The 20,893-nt window shown below is 41.8% G+C and overlaps 1 protein-coding gene across 2 annotated transcripts; it reads left to right on the top strand.

Moving 5' to 3' along the window:
• Window positions 1–475: 475 nt before the first annotated feature.
• LOC149245529 (Nucleoporin autopeptidase) lies at window positions 476–19,812 on the top strand. Of its 2 annotated transcripts, none has more exons than XM_089457793.1 (13): window positions 476–750; window positions 902–944; window positions 1,304–1,615; window positions 15,281–15,721; window positions 15,908–16,132; window positions 16,252–17,015; window positions 17,237–17,324; window positions 17,459–17,522; window positions 17,629–17,767; window positions 17,898–18,017; window positions 18,155–18,332; window positions 18,615–18,680; window positions 18,802–19,812. In XM_089457793.1, exons 2-13 carry the CDS (start codon window positions 926–928, stop codon window positions 19,554–19,556), a joined length of 3,171 nt encoding a protein of 1,056 aa, XP_089313919.1. In that variant the 5' UTR covers window positions 476–750; window positions 902–925; the 3' UTR covers window positions 19,557–19,812. The 2 variants fall into 2 exon arrangements, with proteins under 2 accessions (XP_089313919.1, XP_089313920.1); XM_089457794.1 differs by having other exon boundaries at window positions 477–750; window positions 15,284–15,721.
• Window positions 19,813–20,893: the final 1,081 nt, after the last annotated feature.

Raw genomic sequence — 20,893 nt, forward strand, 5'->3', positions numbered from 1 at the left:
TATTGCATAAACAACACTGATTGCCATCAACAAAACATTAGAGTAAAGAAGAAAACTATACAAAGAAACCATAAAACACCCACCACCAAAACTAAACCAAAATAAAATAGTATTGTTTGAGTAAAATAGTATCATAACTCCACTCTGGTCCCAACCTATACTTTAGATTTACTCTGGAAATTTAGGAAAAATTTAAATAAATATTTACTAAAAAAAAATCAAACTTTATTCTCTATCTTCATAATTTACACATAACTTTTTGTTATTTTTAAAAATACCATCTTTAATTAAATAACATATCTTTATGTTTCCCATGCAACTTAGTAAAATTCATTTACAATTCCCGATTTTAAAACACAAAATTCGCCGCCTCCGATTAAACAACACAAAACTCGCCGCCCACCCTTCCCAAAATTGAAAAGCAATTATTAATTTTCCCCTCTCATAAATTTCCCCATTTCACCATGACGGAGCTTGTTAATTTATAACTCGCGTTCAAACCACAAGTTAACTTACCCTCAGAAGCCGGGGTGGGTTTGCGCTTTCTGTATTCGTCTGCCCTTCCTTTTTCTTCTTCTTCTGCTGTACATTTTTCATTGTTCAGAGTCGCTCTCTGCGAATCACTCGAAGAGTCCGACCTTTATCTTTGCCTTAACGCGCCCATTCCTCTTCCTAAATTGTGGGAAAGTTTAAATCCAGAGAAAAAGCTGCGCAGATCGGGGTTTCTAAGGCTTTTTCTGGAAATTTCAGGTACGGCACTCATCAAACTTGCTCTGATAGAATTAAATGTTTTGTGTATTGTTTTATTACACTGTGATTCAGGATCGTGTGGGTGTGGCTTTTTAGGGCCATCAGATAAACATTCGAGTCGTATTGATAATCATTGGATTTTGTGTCTCAGGATCGAATAATATCGGATTTCACAATGTTTGGATCAAGTAACCGTATGTATCGCATCGCGTTTAATTTTTTCCGTGGCTTATTTGATGAGTTAGGGTTTTTTTAGGTTTAATTTTGATGATAGATTTAGAAGAGTAGCGGGGTTTGATTTCAGTAGATTTAGGGCAAACGGGCATGGCTTTTTATTGGTTTTTTAGGGAGGGGGAATTTGACAATCTTTCTATTATTGAAACGTTCATGGATTGGGGAATTCTTGACTTGCAATTCATGGTTTTGATTGTTTTTGTGATTTACAATTCATGCTTTTCATCATTTTTACAAATTGCAATTGGCGATTTTCATTCCTTTTATGATTTGCAATAGTTTGTCCGTTGGTGTGATTGATTTTAATCCCTATGAGCAGCATTTGGACAACCAAGTTCCAATCCATTTGGAGCACAGCCAGCATTTGGGCAGACCAACACTGCAACAAATACTAATCCATTTAGCCCGAGGCCTTTTGGCAACACAAGTCCATTTGGTGCGCAGACTGGCAGTTCAATGTTTGGCGGCACAGCAACTGGTGTTTTTGGAGCCACACAGACTCCCTCGCCACTGGCTTCTTCTGCTCCAGCGTTTGGCACCTCTTCTCCAGCGTTTGGCACCTCTTCGACACCAGCTTTTGGTGCAACTTCGACACCCGCATTCGGTTCTACGACATCTACTCCATTTGGTGGTTAGCTTCTCGTTCTTTTCTTTTTAGTTATTGAAATATGCTTCTAGAGTTTGATAATTGAAACAATTGTGTGCAAAGTATATTGCACAAAAAAATGTGGTAGATAGCCCGCCACAATGAGGTAAAGTGACAGTTATCTAAAAAAACCCTCGGTGTTGTAGATCCTTGATTAGAAATAATAAACATGGTTTTTGTAGCTACAACTCCCTTGAGATATTTTGGTCCATTGGAATCATAATAAAAGAGGAAAATTCATAACTTGAGATGTTCAATCATAGAAATATAATATAAAAAACCCAGTATTATGATTAAATTTTGATTAGATTCTGATTAAATTTGAATCGTGTTCTCCTGATTCTAGGAGAAGAGGTCCTATCGACCAGGCAGGTCTGAGAGGACATCAAAAGAGAAACACAAACGATAAGTATTTGTAGCATACCAATTTTGCGGAGTTCATTAATCAAATCTCATCATAATGTCCAAATTTAATTTGTGAAATTTGTATGGCCTATGGCTACTTTTGGATTGGGAAATGACTCTAATTAAATCATGGAAAAGTTCATTAATCAATTCTCATCACAATGTCCAAATTTAATCTGTGTGAAATTTGGATGGCCTATGACTACTTTTGGATTGGGAATGACACTAATTAAAACGTGGAACAATGAATGGAATGCCCAATTGCCTTCCGCTTCCTCCAAGGGTCATTTCTATCAGGCAAATGCATGAACCTCTGGATACTCTCTTCAATCTATTTACTCTAATTCATCTACATGACACTCCATTTAACGATTGAGAGGGAAATTCATTTCAATCGCTTATTTGTTACATGTCTGACCTAAAATTAGAACACACCAACCAATGCCATTAAATGAATATGCTCAAATCATATGTGAATTTTTTCAGTTAGTAACATGTTCTTTTTGCCTTCTCTGTCTTCACATGTGACTGAAATAGGAAACAAATCAGTCAAGTTGATAAAATTCTTCTAACCTTGTAAGAAATATGACCATTTCCATACTCAAGTTTCCTTTACCTACCTTGATTAGACTATTGAATATAATTTCTGACTTCAGTGATTTTTTATTTTTATTGGTCTAGTATGAGCAGCTCATGTTTGTAGGTTCTATAATTTTTAGATTTCAACTGTTACATAATTTTACTAATCTGATTACTGAAAACTAGCTAGCTTTCAGATTTGAAAAACCAACATATCAAGGTGTTGGCTGGAATTTCAATAGAAAATAAGCAATCCAATATTTTTACTACCTTACTTTCTGAATAAAAAATATGTTCTACTGAAAAGCCACTCATATGTTCAATTAAGACTTTCACCATTGCCTCTTTGGTAATCTCACTGGCTTCCTTAGGATAGTCTTTTAATTTAATATTTGTCCATTTATCATTTCCATTTAGTATCATCTAGTTTGAATTTTGAGTAGCAAATTTAATAGAAAACATTGTCAAACTATTTAATTAAATGATTAGAAAAAGCTACCAATCTGTTCCTTGTACTTTTATTTGTTCTATTACCTTGTCAATAGATTCTTATTGCTTTGCAAAAATATTTTATGAACTTTTGATTTAATACTTGTCCATTTATTATTTCCATTTAGTATCATCTAATTTGAGTTTTGAGTAGCAAATTTAATAGAAAATGTTGTCAAACTATTTAATTAAATGATTAAAAAAGCTACCAATCTGTTCCTTGGTACTTTTATTTGTTCTATTACCTTGTCAATAGATTATTATTGCTTTGCAAAAATATTTTATGAACTTTTAGTGTTTTTTTGGAAGATATTTTGTTAAAATTGGCAACTATAGCCAAACTCCACACGGTCATCTTATTTATGACAGCTGATATTCTTCTTGGATCCCTCTCTCCTAGAGGTGTAGGATTGATCTAAAGATCATCTGATTCTAACATGTACAAATGAAGTTATGAATTTATTTTCATTATGGACAAATTGTCAAGGTTGGCCAGCAAACTTATGTAGGCTCAGAGGCCCAACAGTCATATCTCTCCACATATGCGAAGGAAAGAGGGGCAATTTTCTGTTATGGGTGTTGACCAAGTTTGACCGAATTTCAGAGACTGTTTTTGGGTTGTGTTGACCATGCATTGACCATCTTTGACTGTGATTTTTGGTGGAGAAATTCTGTTCCGGCAGGCCACATTTCTGGGCACAAAAATTGAGGCAATCCGTTCACTACAGCTAGGGCTGACTGCAGGTTGATTGTTTGACCAGATTTTGACTGGGTTGATTTTGATTGTTTTGAGGGCTGATTCATCTTGTTGTTTGGAGGCCGAAGTTGACTGAAGTTGACCAATTTGTTGAGGGTCAAATCTGCCCTGTTGACCAACGTTGACTTTTTTGGTTAGGGCTCTTTTGCTGCTATTATAAATTATCATATTTGTAAATTTTACTATCTCTCTTTGCTGAACTATTGAAGACTATAAGAAGAATTGATCAAGGGTTTCCCCACATTGAGGTTTGTCCTTGGCTGGTGCCACATTTTGTGTCCTCTTGCCTTGGCTTGTCTCCTACTATTTATGTTTATGTTCTATCTGCATTTTACTATCATGTTGATGCGATTGCTAAACTGGATATTGATATTGGGCTAATATAGAAATTGAAGTAAAATTGCTCTAAAGAATAGAACATACCATTGATGCCTAAAATTAACATGGTATCAGAGCTGAGGTGAAGACAAATCTGACTATCATGGATGGAAGATGTCTCTTGATTTGACCTTGGAAGAAAAAGAAGTGATGGATTATGTGCAGGGTAAAATCTTTGAACCTCTTTCAAATGCACCGGTTGTTGCGAAGACCAAGTACGATAGGGCTGAAGTTGAAGCGAAGAAGATTATCAGAGATTCCATTGACAAACATCTGGTGGCCTACATCTCCGAATTGAAGACCTCCAAGGAGATCTACGATAGGTTGGTCGACATGTTCAAGGTTAATAATGCTAATCAAATTTTATTTCTTAAAACTAAGTTGAAGGATATTAAGAAGGGCAAGGACGAGGACATTTAATCCTATTTCTTGAGGATTACTGAGATCAAGAATGAACTACTCTCAATTGAAGAAGTGATTCCTGATAGGGAACTTACTCTCACCACCCTTGGAGGACTCCCACCTGAGTGGTATGTATTTATAACCTCTATACCCAACAATGGTCGAATTTCAGGGTTTGAAGAATTGATGTCAAGACGCATTCAAGAAGAAACAAGAATGTTGGAGCAAGAAATGCCTTCTAATAGAAGCAACCCCACTGCATTATTTGCTTATGCTAAGAGGAAGAACAATGCAGGTTCAAAGAAGCAGAGTCAAGGAAGATCGAGATTCAAAAATGGAAGGAAGGGAAAGATGCTTTGGTTGCAATAAGTTTGGTCACTATGCAAGGGAGTGTCCAAATAGAAGGGACACATTGCATGATGATGATCACAATCATTCTAGGTGCAACTTCAACAACAATAATCAAAGGAATGGCAAGGGAAAAAGGAATGCGGGACATCAAGCAAATGGTCAACCTTTCAAGAAATCAAGGAACTCCAACTATGAAGAATCCAATGTCGTTAACAATAAGCAAAAAGAGTACTATCTTATATCGATCCTCTCCACTGCCTCTCCTCTGGACACTTTGGGAAATTGGCTGATTGATAGTGGTGCCTCAAGGCACTTCACTGGATGCAAGGAAGCCTTCTCTAATCTGATAGAAAATGAGACAAATTTGGAGATCATCCTTGGAGACGATGCCACCTATCCCGTGAAGGGAGTAGGGAATGTTACCCTTCAATTGAATCAAGGTAACACTATTCATTTGCAAGAAGTACCATATGTACCCGATTTCAAGAAGAACCTAGTGTCCATTTTAGCAATGTAAGACAAAGGATTCAAGGTGGCTTTTATCGATGGAAAGGTACGAGTTTGGAAAAGAATTTTTAAATATGCTTTCTCTTGGGTTTAGGGTTGACGCTTTATATCAAGTTGGAGGAAGTCCATTGGGAGCCATGTCTTGTGACACATCTCTACAATTTGAGCTATGGCATCGAAAGTTTGCCCATCTTCATTACAAGGCTCTTCCCGATGTGAGACAGATGGTGAAAGGTATGCCCGAGTTTGAAGTAGAGCATGAAGGTGTTTGTTCGGGATTTGCCGAAGGAAAACTTACAATGGGACCATTCCCCTCAAGTAATAGCAAGACCATAGACATATTCCAATTGACCCACTCCGACATATCTGGTATGATGCCCATAAACTCCTTGGGGGAATACTTATGTTATCTCACCTTTGTGGATGATTATTCTCGCAAGACCTGGATCTACTTCTTGAAGAAGAAGGATGAAGTGTTCACCTAGTTCCGACACTTCAAAGCCTTGATCAAAAACCAATTCGAGAAGAAAATCAAGATATCGAGGATTGATAATGGGACCGAGTACAAATCCAATGAATTCCAAGATTATTGCAGAGAAGTTGGCATTAAGAGGGAGACTACAACGCCATAACTCCCGAGCGTAATGGTGTGGCTGAAAGGAAGAATTGCTCTATTGTAGAAGCTGTTCGTGCCATGCTTCATGATCAAGGCCTTCTGAAGTTTCTATGGGTTGAAGTTGCAAATACTGTCGTGTATGTTCATAATCGATGCCCTCATCAAGCATTGGACTCCAAGACTCCCGGAGAAATGTTTATTGGTAAGAAACCCGATGTCTACCCGATGTCTCTCATTTAAGAATTTTTGGAAGCCCTATATATTTTCAAGTGCTGGAAGAGAAAATAAGCAAAATGGGTGCATCTGTGAAGAAAGGAATCTTTGTGGGCTATAGTGAAAATTCCAAGGGATATAGAATTTATGTGGTTGGTTAAAAGGAAGTTGAGATAAGTCATGATGTTACATTCGATGAAGATATGGCCCTCAGGAAGATCAACAACCTTCCTATCCTAAGGAAGGACAAAGAAGTTGACACTGGAAATCAAGGTGAAAAAGAGGACGAAACGATGTCTGATGTTGATGAACCTATGGATCTTATTGATCCTCCTCCTCATGAGCCCTCCTCCAAAAGGAGACCCTCATGGATTAGGGAGACTCTTGAAGATGCCGAGAGACACATTGCACCAAGGGGGACTTTTCGTGAAAGCAAGAAGCCGAACAAGTATCCAGGATATTTGACCGCCATGAGTACTATCATTCAAAATGAGCCTTCATCATATGAAGAAGCCGTTAAACAACAAGTATGGAAGGATGCTATGAATGAATAATACGAGTTAATGATGATGAATGATGTCTGGGATGTGGTTCCTAGACCCCAGGACAAATCAATTGTCACCTCTAAGTGGCTCTACAAAATCAAGCATGGAGATGATGGAGTAGAAAAGTTTAAGGCTTGCTTTGTTGCTCGAGGCTTCTCTCAAAAGGAAGGTGTAGATTACGATGAGATATTTGCATCTGTTGCCCGATACATCACCATCCGCTCGATTATAGCCCTTGCTGCCTCGCAAGGATGGAACCTACATCAGATGGATGTCAAGACCGCTTTCTTGCATGGTTCAATCAAAGAGGAAGTCTATGTGGAACAACTCGAGGGGTTTGAGGTTCATGATCGGGGATCTCATGTATGCAGGTTGAAGAAAGCTCTCTATGGATTGAAGCAAGCACTCTGAGCTTGGTATGAGAGGATCAATAACTATTTGATGAAGCTGGGATTCACTAGAAGTGAAGCCGATCCGAACCTTTACTTTTAAGGTTGAAAATGATAAACCTTTCATTTTGGTACTTTATGTGGATGACCTCTTTCTAACAGGTGCAGACCCCCTCATTCACAAATGTAAGAGGGAGTTGGCTTTTGAATTTGAGATGAAGGACCTAGGACCGATGCACTACTTCTAGGGTTGGAGGTATGGCAAAAGATAGGTAAAATTTTCCTATCTCAAGGAAAATATGTTGTGAAGATATTGGAAAGATTTGGGATGGTGGATTGCAAGCCGTTGACTACCCCGATGGAACTTAACTTTAAGAAGTTATGTGGTAGTGCTACTGGACTTGAATTGGGAAATGCTTCTGAGTATCGTCAAGTCATAGGAGCACTGATGTTCTTGGTGAACTCTCGTCCAGACATGTTTTGCAGTTAACACATTGAGCCAATACATGGTTGAGCCTCATCATATACATTGGATTGCTGCCAAGAATATTATGAGATATCTTCGGGGCACAATCACTCATGGACTGAGATACACTGCTGGAAATGTGAGGCTGCATGGTTATTCAAATTTTTGATGTTGATTGGGATGGCAATGCGGTGGATTGCAAGAGCACTTATGGATGCTGTTTTTCCTTGGGTTTTGCTTCGATATCTTCGATGAGCAGGAAGCAGAAATAGGTTGCCTTGAGCACTGTCGAGGCCAAATACATAGCTGCTAGTATGGCCTACTGTGAAGCAGTCTGGTTGAGGAAGCTCTTCAATGAGCTATTTGGACATGTGCTGGATACCACTGTGATCCTTTGTGACAACCAGAGTGGGATTCGATTATCAAAGAATCCCGTGTTTCATGATCGCTCCAAGCATATAGATATTAGGTACCACTTTATCCGGGACATGGTACAATGAGGAGCAGTAAGGCTCCATCACATTGGGACTTATGGGCATGGTCGTTGATATTCTGACAAAGCCCTTGGGGAAGGTCAAATTTCTGGCCTTCCGAGAATGACTTGGAGTCATGGAGAGATGCTCTTATGAGGGTCCTGAATGAGATGGACATTGAGCTCTGGGAGCTCCGGGGGGCTTTGGGTGCTTTTTGGACCGGTGAGCAACCATAGGGTGAGTGGTTCAACCTTCCCCAAGTGGTTCGCTATGTACAGGGTGAGTGGTTTAGCCTTCCCCTGTGATACCCCTTGGCGACATGTAGGCAGGATGAGTGGTTCATCCTTCTCCAGATGAGACATCCTACCCATGCTGTCACGCCCCCAAGCCTACGGCAATTTTTTTGACCGTGCCCGGCGGGGTGCGGCACCACCGTGTACTTTCTTTTTGTTAATACTTGTACATATGGACTACGCCTTTCACATAAACATACTTAATTTCATCTTCTCAATTAAGTAAAATGCATTAATCTTCATTCACATATATAATCAACATGCAATTAAACCGTGAACATAACAATTGCACATAATCATATAGGGAGGGGCAACTCCCGAACGAGTCTGCCCAAATAATATATTATGAAACCTTTTCAATAATACATACACATAAGTGTGCCGGGCAAGTCCACGACCAACACTTAGAATAATTACAACAAGGCAAGGAAGCCTTTTACAATTCGATACCAATCACCTTTGGTAGGAGCGAGCTCACCCGAGCCTCCAAAACTCCACCAAACCAATTCTGCACCAAACTGTCCTTCACCGTGAACCGTCGTCCTTGAACCAATCCCCGGTAAAATCTGCGCACTTATTCTCTTATGCGCATGAGAGATGCGCACTTCTTTGCGTCCCCTTTATTTCAGATCGAATACAAGAGGAGAGCGAAGTGCTTGTTGCCAAATGAGCCTTCTGCGCCTTGAATATATAGCCATCTCAACTCTTTGATGAAGTGGTGTCAGCTCTTAGGCCGACCCCCATAATACATACGTTGGAGCCCCTACTTTACTTTTTAGTAGGTCGGCCCTTGCCTAAGGGCAAGGCCTCCCTACGCCCTTATCAAGTTCTGCAACTCCATCGCATTATTTTCCAAGTGTTATGTATGTGCTCCCAAAACATCGCAGCCGGCTCGTATGAACGTCGCACGCTGTTCGCCCTTCGTCGCATGTCGCCCGTCGTCGTCGCACTGCCGTTTCCTGTCGCACATCGCCCGTCGTCGTCGCACTGCCGTTTCCTGTCGCACATCGCCCGGTTGTGGTCGCGTTCTGTCCGTCCGCCGTATGGAGGGGCACCCGCTCGGGTCGCCCTCCCTTCGCACACATCTACGTTGTCCAACCGTGCCACGCCCTCGTCGAACCCACTCGCGTCCATATCGTGCTGTCGCCATGTTCGCTGTTCGGTGGTCCGCCCATTGGGCGTGGGCCGCCCACGGGTCGCCCGCCCATCGGGCGCGGGTCGCCCTTTTTCGTTTCAGCTCGCCCGAGCCTCAACTGTCAACCTGTTTGCCGAGTCGGGTAGCTGCACCCGCGTCCTAACTTGCTGCAGCTCGTCCGCAGCTCGCCCTTGTTCGCCGTATGTCGCAGCTCGCCCATGGGTTGCCCGTGCCGGGTCGCCCGCCCGTCCCGTCGCACGGGTCGCCCACGGGTCGCCCGTCGTGCCGGGTCGCCCGCGCCCAAAGTGAAGGCGCGCCTCTACCCAAGTCGCCAGGGCGTTACACTCTCCTCCACCTGAAGACGTTGTCGTCCCGACAACATCCCATCTTAGTGACTCTCCACCAAGACTAATATCGACCATGTGCCAACTGCCCATGTATAACAACAAGTGTTACACATCCTAGTCATGTGCCAACACTTATCTCCACGATTCCATGCCCAGGTCCATGGAAACCCCATCTTTCTGCAGCATGTTAAGATCACCATACCTGCTCAACCAAGTTTGAGGGCTCACTGCCATGAGCAGCTTAACAATGAGCCCCATCTTCTATGTCATCTAAGAAGATGTGGAGGGAGAAGAGCCAGGTGGCTCTCTCTCACTAATCAGCTCAATCCATCTGTCCGGATCCTCAACCTCCATCCTTTGTAGATATGCTTCCCGATCTTCCTTCTGGATGTTTGGCCTCACATATACCTCATCGATATCATCATCATCATCCTCCACCCGCTCTAGCCTTCTTGATAAGTCCAAGATGCTATCTGAGAGTGATCTAATGACCAATGATTGTTCTACAAGTTTTGCCTCCATCGTAGACAACCGCTTGTCCACCTTCACTTTGTCCTCCATCTGCATTCCTCCTAACTTATGATCAGGTTTTGTCACACCAATGGTTGGAACACCAATGGGCACATCTTCCCTTCCATCATAAATGAAGAGTTTCTTCAAATGTTGTACGACCATGGCCTCATATTGCTTCATGAATTCCATCCCCAATACGGCCTCATAGTCATCAATCCTTACTATAGTGAAGTCCACTTTTCCGGTCCATGCACCAAGAGTAGTGTCCACCTTTTCAACTATACCAAGAATGTTTGTCGGAGGAGAATTCACCGTCTTCATTTGTGCCTTCACTGGTACAAATTTCAGCCCAAGTCTCCTTGTAGTATCTTCACTCATGAAGTTGTGTGAAGCACCACTATCCACCATAGTGAGTACATCAGCACCTCCGGCCTTCATCTGAACATACTCCAACCTGTTCCTTTCTGGGTCCCTCCTAGAAGGTGCCTCCGTAGTAGCAGAGGCTCCTAGTACTTGCATCATTCCTACCGCAACATTCTCATCATGCTCATCATCGGATTGTGCAGCAGCAGCCACCTTTGGTTTGGAGGGGCAATTCTTCACCACATGTGGTCCCGCACACAAGAAACACTTCAAAGGCTTCTTTGCCTTTGGACCATCATCTTATTTCGAATCATCATCCTTCTTCTTTTCTTTTGGCTTATCGGACTTCCTTTTCTCATTAGAAGTCTCATCGTAGTGATCCACCAACCTGTCAACTGCAGCAAAAGCCTCCTCAAGTGTTCTGATCTTCTGCCTCTTCACCTCATTGCGTGCCCAAGGTTTCAACCCAATAATGAAATTGAATACCTTGTCCCTTTCCGCCATGTCAGGAAGTTCCAGAGCTGCACTTGAAAACTCTCGCTGATATGCTTGTAAGCTTCCAGTTTGTTTGATGTACTTAATCTTTGTCCTTGCTTCACATGTTTTGTCCTGGGGACTGAAATGAGTCTGCAAAGCCTTTTTCATGTCACTCCACGAAGTGATGTCATCAGCATTACCATTGATAATCTGATCCACTCTCCTTCGCCACCACATCTTAGCATCTTTTGTTAGGAATTGAGCAACTACCTTGACTTGTGTCTCCCCATCGGGTAGACTCAACTGTTCCAAGTACTGTTCCATATCCCATAGAAAGTTGCCAAGTGTTGCTGCATTCCTGGTACCATCGTAAGATTCCGGTTCTTTGACCTTCACATGAGGCACTCCTCCACCTGAGTTGTGTCTCACGGCCCTCTTCAATACCGCAATCTCATCTTTGGCATCATCAAGAGCTTTATTTACCTTGTCAAGAGTTCCTTTCAAGTTCACGATCTCAGCAAGACCTTGATCCCTTGATTTTTCAACCTCTCCAACCCTTTCTTCCAACCGAGTACACATAAGATCATTGTACTCACATTGTGCTTTGAGCTCATCGTTTTGTGTTCGGAGTTCTTCAAGTTCTTCCCTGACCTTTGAGATGGCTTCTCGCTCCTTAGTAAGAGAGTCCACATCCTGGTTCCAAGAAGTCTCTAAAGTCTCCATCCGTTCAATTACTTTTTCCATGAACCCAAGAGTAGAATCCTTCATGACGTCCTTCATTGTATGGCTAGACCCGGCTTGAGAATTAGATGCCATCTTCTTCTGCGACCTAGTCTCAACCATTCATCTGTAAGAACCTGTCCAAGTCTTCACGAGCAACCCTGCTCTGATACCACCTGTCACGCCCCCAAGCCTACGGCAATTTTTTTGACCGTGCCCGGCGGGGTGCGTCCCCACCGTGTACTTTCTTTTTGTTAATACTTGTACATATGGACTACGCCTTTCACATAAACATACTTAATTTCATCTTCTCAATTAAGTAAAATGCATTAATCTTCATTCACATATATAATCAACATGCAATTAAACCGTGAACATAACAATTGCACATAATCATATAGGGAGGGGCAACTCCCGAACGAGTCCACCCAAATAATATATTATGAAACCTTTTCAATAATACATACACATAAGTGTGCCGGGCAAGTCCACGACCAACACTTAGAATAATTACAACGAGGCAAGGAAGCCTTTTACAATTCGATACCAATCACCTTTGGTAGGAGCGAGCTCACCTGAGCCTCCAAAACTCCACCAAACCAATTCTGCACCAAACTGTCCTTCACCGTGAACCGTCGTCCTTGAACCAATCCCCGGTAAAATCTGCGCACTTATTCTCTTATGCGCATGAGAGATGCGCACTTCTCTGCGTCCCCTTTATTTCAGATCGAATACAAGAGGAGAGCGAAGTGCTTGTTGCCAAATGAGCCTTCTGCGCCTTGAATATATAGCCATCTCAACTCTTTGATGAAGGGGTGTCAGCTCTTAGGCCGACCCCCATAATACATACGTTGGAGCCCATACTTTACTTTTTAGTAGGTCGGCCCTTGCCTAAGGGCAAGGCCTCCCTACGCCCTTATAAAGTTCTGCAACTCCGTCGCATTATTTTCCAAGTGTTATGTATGTGCTCCCAAAACGTCGCAGCCGGCTCGTATGAACGTCGCACGCTGTCCGCCCTTTGTCGCATGTCGCCCGTCGTCGTCGCACTGTCGTTTCTTGTCGCACATCGCCCGGTTGTGGTCGCGTTCTGTCCGTCCGCCGTATGGAGGGGCGCCCGCCCGGGTCGCCCTCCCTTTGCACACATCTACGCTGTCCAACCGTGCCACGCCCTCGTCGAACCCACTCGCGTCCATATCGTGCTGTCGCCATGTTCGCTGTTCGGTGGTCCGCCCATCGGGCGCGGGCCGCCCACGGGTCGCCCGCCCATCTGGCGCAGGTCGCCCTCGGGTCGCCCTTTCGTTTCAGCTCGCCCGAGCCTCAACTGTCAACCTGTTCGCCGAGTCGGGTAGCTGCATCCGCGTCCTAACTTGCTGCAGCTCGTCCGCAACTCGCCCTTGTCCGCTGTATGTCGCAGCTCGCCCAACTGTTCATTGCTCGCCGTGCACGGGTCGCGGCGCCCGGGGCGCCTGCTCGTCGTGCACGGGTCGCCCGCGGTTCGCCCATGGGTTGCCCGTCTGGGTCGCCCGCCCGTCGTGCACGGGTCGCCCACCCGGGTCGCCCGCCAAGTGAAGGCGCGCCTCTGCCCAAGTCGCCATGGCGTTACACATGCAGTGTGGGACTCATGGGAAGTACCTCTCATTTGGCCAACGAGTAGGGAAATGAGGATAGGGACCATAGTACTACCGATGGACGCATCGTTTACTACTGTACTCCCTATGCTGGATGACCGATATTGATTTGGGATCAATGGGAATTGACTTCAGGTCACTAAGAGTGGCATGAGACACACTATTATTTGGGACTGACTTCGGGTCAGTAGAGAATGGTATGATACATTCTCGATCACTTCTTCTTCTTCATAGTTCAGCAATGCAAAGCAGTGCATTGATGGCGGAGATAGTACAGATTGGCAGATGGATTAGTAGGTGGAGTTCTCCCTAGTTGAGAGGGAGTGTTAAAGTTGGCAACTAGGGCCAAACGCCACATGGGTCATATTATTTATGACAATTGATATTTTTCTTGGATTCCTCTCTTTGAGTGGTGTAGGATTGATCTAGACATCATCCGATTCTGACATGTACAAATGAAGTTATGAATTAATTTTGATTACGGACAAATTGTCAAGGTTGGGCAACAAACTTATGTAGATTCAAAAGCCCAACAGTCATGTCTATTCATCCTCAACGTTTTCTATAAATACATGATGCCTTAGCCTCATTTGGACACACTCATCTTCTCACATCTCTCTCTCCTCATCTGATTGGGTACGCATTTCTGGGCAGCATATCTCTCCACATGTGCAAAGGAAAGGGGCAATTTTCTGTTCTGGGTGTTGGCCAAGGTTGACCGAATTTCAGAGACTGTTTTTGGAATGCATTGACCATTTTTGACTGTATTATTTGGTGGATAAACTCTGTCCCAGCAGGCTGCATTTCTGGGCACAAAAATTGAGGTAAGCCTTCGACTTTGACCAATGTTGACTGCAGATAGGGCTGACTGTAGGTTGACTATTTGACCAGATTTTGAGTGGGCTGATTTTGGACCGTTTTGAGGGCTGATTCATCTTGTTTGGAGGCCAAAGTTGACTGAAGTTGACCAATTTGTTGAAGGTCAAATCTGCCCTATTGACCAGCGTTGACTTTTCTGGTTAGGGCTCTTTTGCTGCTGTTATAAATTATCAGATTTGTAAATTTTGCTATCTCTCTTTGCTGAACTATTGAAGACTATAAGAAGAATTTATCAAGGGTTTTCCCACATTGGGGTTTGTCCTTGGCTGGTGCCACATTTTGTGTCCTCTTGTCTTCTATTGTTTCTGTTTATGTTTCATCTGCATTTTACTATCATGTTGATGTGATTGCTAAACTGGATATTGATATTGGGCTAATATAGAAATTGAAGTAAAATTGCTCGAAAGCATAGAACACACCATTGTTGCCTAAAATTAACATATTTTCATCGCTGTAATTTAGCCTTTTACCCATAGTTGGTTCAAACTTCAGATGGTTTAGGGATCATTAATGGCATAATATTTAGCTTTGCTGTTTTCATTCAATCATCACGTGAAGAAAAAATCATGGTGGATTGAAAACATGTCATGCATGTTGTTTATATTTGCAGTCATGTCAATTGGGGCTTCAAGTTAATTACAAGATGAATAATTATAAATTAGGGCTGTGAAGCATCTCAGTCATGAAGCCATCATTGTATGTTTTCTGACTATAAATTTTCATAGCAGGAACATCTACATTTGGACAAAAGCCTGCATTTGGAGGATTTGGATCACCAAGTCCTGCTCAATCAAGTCCTTTTGGAAGCACTTTTGGACAGTCACAGCCAGCTTTTGGGAGTCAACTTTTTGGTGCAAGCAGTCAACCTGCTTTTGGTTCAACTAGCACACCTGCATTTGGATCTACTTCTACGCCTGCATTTGGTACCACAACCCCTGCATTTGGGTCAACAAATTCACCTGCCTTTGGGGCTTCCAGTACTCCAGCTTTTGGGGCTTCCAGTACTCCATCTTTTGGGGCTTCCAGTACTCCTTCCTTTGGTTTTGGAAGCACTACAGCTTTTGGTCAATCGGCTCCAGCATTTGGTGCAGCATCTACTCCAGCATTTGGGAGCAACACAACATTCGGAAGCACTCCATCTCCTTTTGGTCAGAGTTCGGCTTTTGGTGAGAACTTTCTGGAAGCCTCTCCTTTTTTGCATTATAATTTTTGAATGCTCTTGTTAATGCTCTAATATTTCATATTTTTGATTGAATTTGTGTTGTATGTTCATTCCCTTTACCCAACTGCTTTTGGTCATATTTGGAATTTCTTTTGCATATTCTTACATCTTGTTCATTTCTTTTCTACAGGAGCTCAGTCAACAACTCCAACATTTGGCAGCCCGGGATTTGGACAAACTACCTTTGGTGGACAGCGCGGAGGTAGTAGAGTGGCACCTTATACAAGTACAAATGAGGCAGAGACTGTAGGTGGTCAGGTACCGGGGAAACTTATTTCCATATCTGCTATGCAACAATACAAGGATAAAAGTCATGAAGAATTAAGATGGGAGGATTATCAATTGGGAGACAAAGGTAGTGGAAAAAGATTCTTATTAATTATTATCATCTGTAAGAATGTGTTTTTTTTGGCATGTTATTGCTTTAGATTTACACGCTAATTACTGATAGATTGTTGAATTTCTGTTTTCTAGGTGGCCCAAATCCGGCAAGCCAACAACCTGCAGGGGGCGGTATCTTTTCCCAGCCAGGACAGTCTAATCCCTTTGGTCAAACAACACCTTCTTTTGGTCAAACAACACCTTCTTTTGGTCAAACAACACCTGCCTTTGGTCAAGCATCTGCTGCAAATCCTTTTTCGGCTACATCGTCTTCCAGTCCTTTTGGTAATAAACCACCTGGATTTGGTGGTAGCACATTTGCATCTTCATCAGGTTCTGCATTTAATTCACCGTTTGGAGCGACCTCCTCATCCACCCCTTTTGGGACAGCTTCTTCAGCTCCATCTCTTTTTGGATCTTCAACAACATCAGCCTTTGGAGGGCCATCTTCTTCAACTCCTTTTGGAGCGTCAAGCACACCTGCATTTGGTTCATCACCCTTTGGTCAACCATCTCAAACTGCATCTCTTTTTGGTTCAACCCCATCATTAGGGTCAGCTCCTGCATTCGGATCAACAACACCTTTTGGAAGTACTCAGTCATCTGGATTGTTTCAATCTTCCACGCCGGCATTTGGACAATCCACACCAGCATTTGGCCAGTCAACTCCAGCTTTTGGCCAGTCAACTCCAGCTTTTGGACAGTCAACTCCAGCTTTTGGCCAGTCCACACCAGCATTTGGACAGTCAACAACAGCTTTTGGCCAAAGCACTCCTGCTTTTGGGAGCAACCTGTTTTCTAGCAGCACGTCATCAATGCTGTCACAGAGCAAGCCAGCAGGCCTTGTACAGACAACTGTATGTTTCAGTTTTTCTAATGTTTGCCATTGTATGAGGCTATGAGCTATACTGTATTGCAGTTTGAAATATCATATTCCTCTAATGAGATGCCCAGAGCATTATATTCAGCTCATTAGGCATTCTGTAATGTGTGTCTTAAGTCTATATAACGATTCTTTGTTGTACGTGATGTCTTTTGTGGAGCTTGTGTTTTGATATTTGATTGGTATGAACTGCAGCCTTCCCTGTTCAATGGCTTCCAAACGTCCAACCCTGCCCAGACACAGGGTGCATTTTCATTTGGTAATTTTGGCCAGTCGCAACCAGGTATGTTAATGATGATTATTGCCAAGTATAGATATTCCAATTCTATTAGTTGGATTTATCTTTCACTATCAATGGAATTTGTATTAGGTTACAAGATTTGACATGGGATGTGTATCTTTTCTGCACTTCATTAGCTGCTTCTGGTGGTTTTGGTGGCGTATCAACTCCAGCTTTTGGGCAGAGCACTTTTGGACAACCGTGAGAACTACAATTATATTCTCGTTTCTATTTCATATGAATATGAGATTCATGTTTTTGGTAACTTTTTCTCTTCTTATAGAGCACTTCCTTCCTTTTGTTGCAGCACTCAGCAGAATATAATGGTTACTACACCACAACCTGTAACAAATCCATTTGGAACTCTTCCTGCAATGCCTCAGATGTCTATTGGACGAAGTGGGGGATCTTCTCCTTCCGTTCAGTATGGGATATCTAGTTTGCCTGTGAGTGTGGAACCGATGTTTTAATTATTCTCTTGTTTTGTGAAATGAAGTTGTCTTATGCATCTGGTAACATCATCTGTTGTCTTTCAGTTGGTTTTGATTTCTGTTTTTGACAAATTGACATGGGTAGGTTAATGAAAAACCTGTTCAAGTAAGGACAACATCTCTGTTGACTCCAAGGCATGTAACTCAAAGGTCAAGGATCCGCATGCATTCGCGTAGATACAATCCTAAGAAGGATAGTCCCAAGGTTATTCAACAACAATGAATGGTTATCACATTTTTCTTGTTTTCACACATCTACAAGATACTTCAAAATGCATAAGATATCTAGTTTGCACTGTGTGCTGGTTTATTCACCAATTTGGCTCCATTGCTGCAATGTAGGTATCGTTTTTCAGTGATAGTGAAGAAGCGCCTAGCACTCCAAAGGCAGATGCCATGTTCATCCCAAGGGAAAACCCAAGGGCTCTTTTTATTCAGCAGCCTGATCAATCTCCTTCATCTGCTGCATGCAAGCCAACAGCAAACATGAAGGAAATGGCTATACCTATTAATGATAATGGTGAGATCTCAGGAATTGTTTTTAGAAACATACGGCGTTGCTCCCATTAGTTTTGACAATAATTGACATGTAATTTGTATGCTTCTGAATTGAACTGACAGTGGGCCTGTAATTTTGATGCCGGTTAAACTTAGCCTAGTATTCTTGATGCTCAATTCACTGTTATTTGCTTGGTTTTGATTAACTTATTAAGGACTGAGATGCTATAACAATGTTCGTGCATTTTTTCAGTGTTTGATGTATCCACTATCTGAATTTGAAATACTTTGTTCTGTATCTCAGGAACAACAGCAGATGGTAAAAATGGGGCATCATCATTTGAGAAGGCATTTACACAAGAGCCTGAAGGTTACCTGTCTAGCCATTATTTTTTTAATCTTGATTATTTGACCCTGTTAACTTTTTTTTTTGAGTTTACGAGTTGGAGATTTGTTGACTTATTTTTGTATTGGATTCTCTTGTTTTCCAGACAATGTTGACGACTGGTCATGTGGTGGCGAGGATACAACTCTTCAGAATAACCCACTATCATCAAAGCCAGCTGATGCCAACGTAAAATCCACTTCAAGGCAGAATGGTCTTCATGAGGAGCATAATCATAGAGGAAATGGTTATATTTCAATTTCTGGCCATAGAGCTGGAGAAGCCGCTATAGTATATGAGCATGGTGCAGACATTGAAGCCCTTATGCCTAAACTTCGGCATTCAGACTACTACACAGAACCAAAGATACAGGAATTGGCTGCTAAAGAGCGTGCTGAGCCAGGTTATTGCCGCCGGGTCAAAGACTTTGTGGTTGGTAGAAGAGGCTATGGTTCTGTGAAGTTTTTTGGGGAAACTGATGTGAGACGTCTAGATTTAGAGAGTGTTATTCAGTTTAACAAATGCGAGGTTCTAGTGTACATGGATGAAAGCAAAAAGCCACCTGCAGGTCAGGGACTAAACAAACCTGCAGAAATAACTTTGTTGAATGTTAAATGTGTTGACAAGAAGTCAGGTCAACACTACACTGAGGGTGCAGAGGTGGAAAAGTTTGAGAGAAGGCTCAAGAGAAAGACAGAAGAGCAAGGGGCGGAATTTGTTTCATATAATGCTACTAAAGGTGAATGGAAATTCCGTGTGAAGCATTTCAGTAAATACTGTTTTAATGAATCTGGTTTGGAAGAAACATTGTATCTGCGTATTCACAATCTTCTCATATCTGAAGGATTAGATGAGATCTAATGTGAGCCTCAACTTCTCTGGCCACTGTTACTATCTTCATATTGTTTTGTGTACATGTTTATAGGCCATTAGGAATGGCTTCTGGGTTAACCTGTATGCCTTTTGATGTATTGGTTTTACGTGATGTTTATAATATGATGGATCTCTAGGGATGTGCTGTTTACGCTGCTCGTTTGTTTGACCGAATGGTCAAGTTACATGATCCGTTATTTGCTGTGTAAGACCATGGCCTAAAGAATATAAGCGTTTATCACTATTTTTTCTGTTTTAAAAGTTTTGTGATCTGCAATATAATATTTTATTACGAGCTGTTAACCTGCCATGAGTTGCATATTCCAAACTGTATTTTTGGCTTTTGATATTGATGGCATCTTTCAAGATTCATCAGTCAATTATGTGGAAATTTTACTAGGCAGTAATCATGTTTGAGTTGGCTATGCAGTGCTGTTGCAAAAAACGATGTTTATATGCATATCTGTTTTTTCTTCTTCTATTAACAGTTACATGCCGTCTGCTTTTTTTTTTTTGTCGTTTTTAAAAAATGAGCGACCGCCACTACGGTGATGGGGTGCTAATTTCTACATCTGTGGGAGTATAAAGTGTCCATTCCATCATGGCACTGCAAGGTGCATTGTAATGTGTGTTTCCTACTTCCTACCTCTTATTTTATTGGAATTATTGTTAGGGATTTAAAGTGTCCATTCCATCATGGCACTGCAAGGTGCATTGTAATGTGTGTTTCCTACTTCCTACCTCTTATTTTATTGGAATTATTGTTAGGGATTTAAGAATATTACAATTGCTAGAGGGTGGGGAATAATGGAGAACATTGAAAAATGTATTTTTAATATTTCCTTCATTTTCATTCTCATATTATAAGGGCTAATTGAAATATTGTTCAGGAAGCAGTAAGTTTGCAAACAGCAGAGTTTTTCCATGTCATTTTTATTTTCAAATCACAATCGCTAATAAATATTTATCTAGATCATCCTATTCTTGGGACAGTTTAGCAAAATGGGAAAGATAACAAACGACAAACATTTTTGTGTCTGCTGTTCTCTGTATCAATGATAAACAAACTATACAAAAACCCTCTTTACTAATGATAAACAAACTCTGCTGTTCTCTGTATCAATGATAAACAAACTCTGCTGTTCTCTGTATCAATGATAAACAAACTATACAAAAACCCTCTTTACTAATGATAAACAAACTGTACAATATATCATTTCTTCAAAAATTGTTTTTGGATCTCCATTTTAGCAAAATGGTCAGGTTAACACTGATAAGAAATAACAGGTAATGGGCAGGTTAACACTGATAAGAAATAACATGTA

Source organism: Pinus tabuliformis, chromosome 7 (genome assembly GCF_031772625.1).
Source record: "Pinus tabuliformis cultivar Carrire ecotype Pingquan chromosome 7, CPIR1, whole genome shotgun sequence".
In the NCBI taxonomy this organism is placed as follows: domain Eukaryota; kingdom Viridiplantae; phylum Streptophyta; class Pinopsida; order Pinales; family Pinaceae; genus Pinus; species Pinus tabuliformis.

Bases quoted from the DNA above. Each gene is read 5' to 3' on its own strand.
- LOC149245529 (XM_089457793.1), top strand. The intron at 17,768-17,897 runs GTGAGTGTGGAA...TGACATGGGTAG, and splicing joins ATGGGATATCTAGTTTGCCT to GTTAATGAAAAACCTGTTCA. The intron at 18,681-18,801 runs GTTACCTGTCTA...CTTGTTTTCCAG, and splicing joins ATTTACACAAGAGCCTGAAG to ACAATGTTGACGACTGGTCA.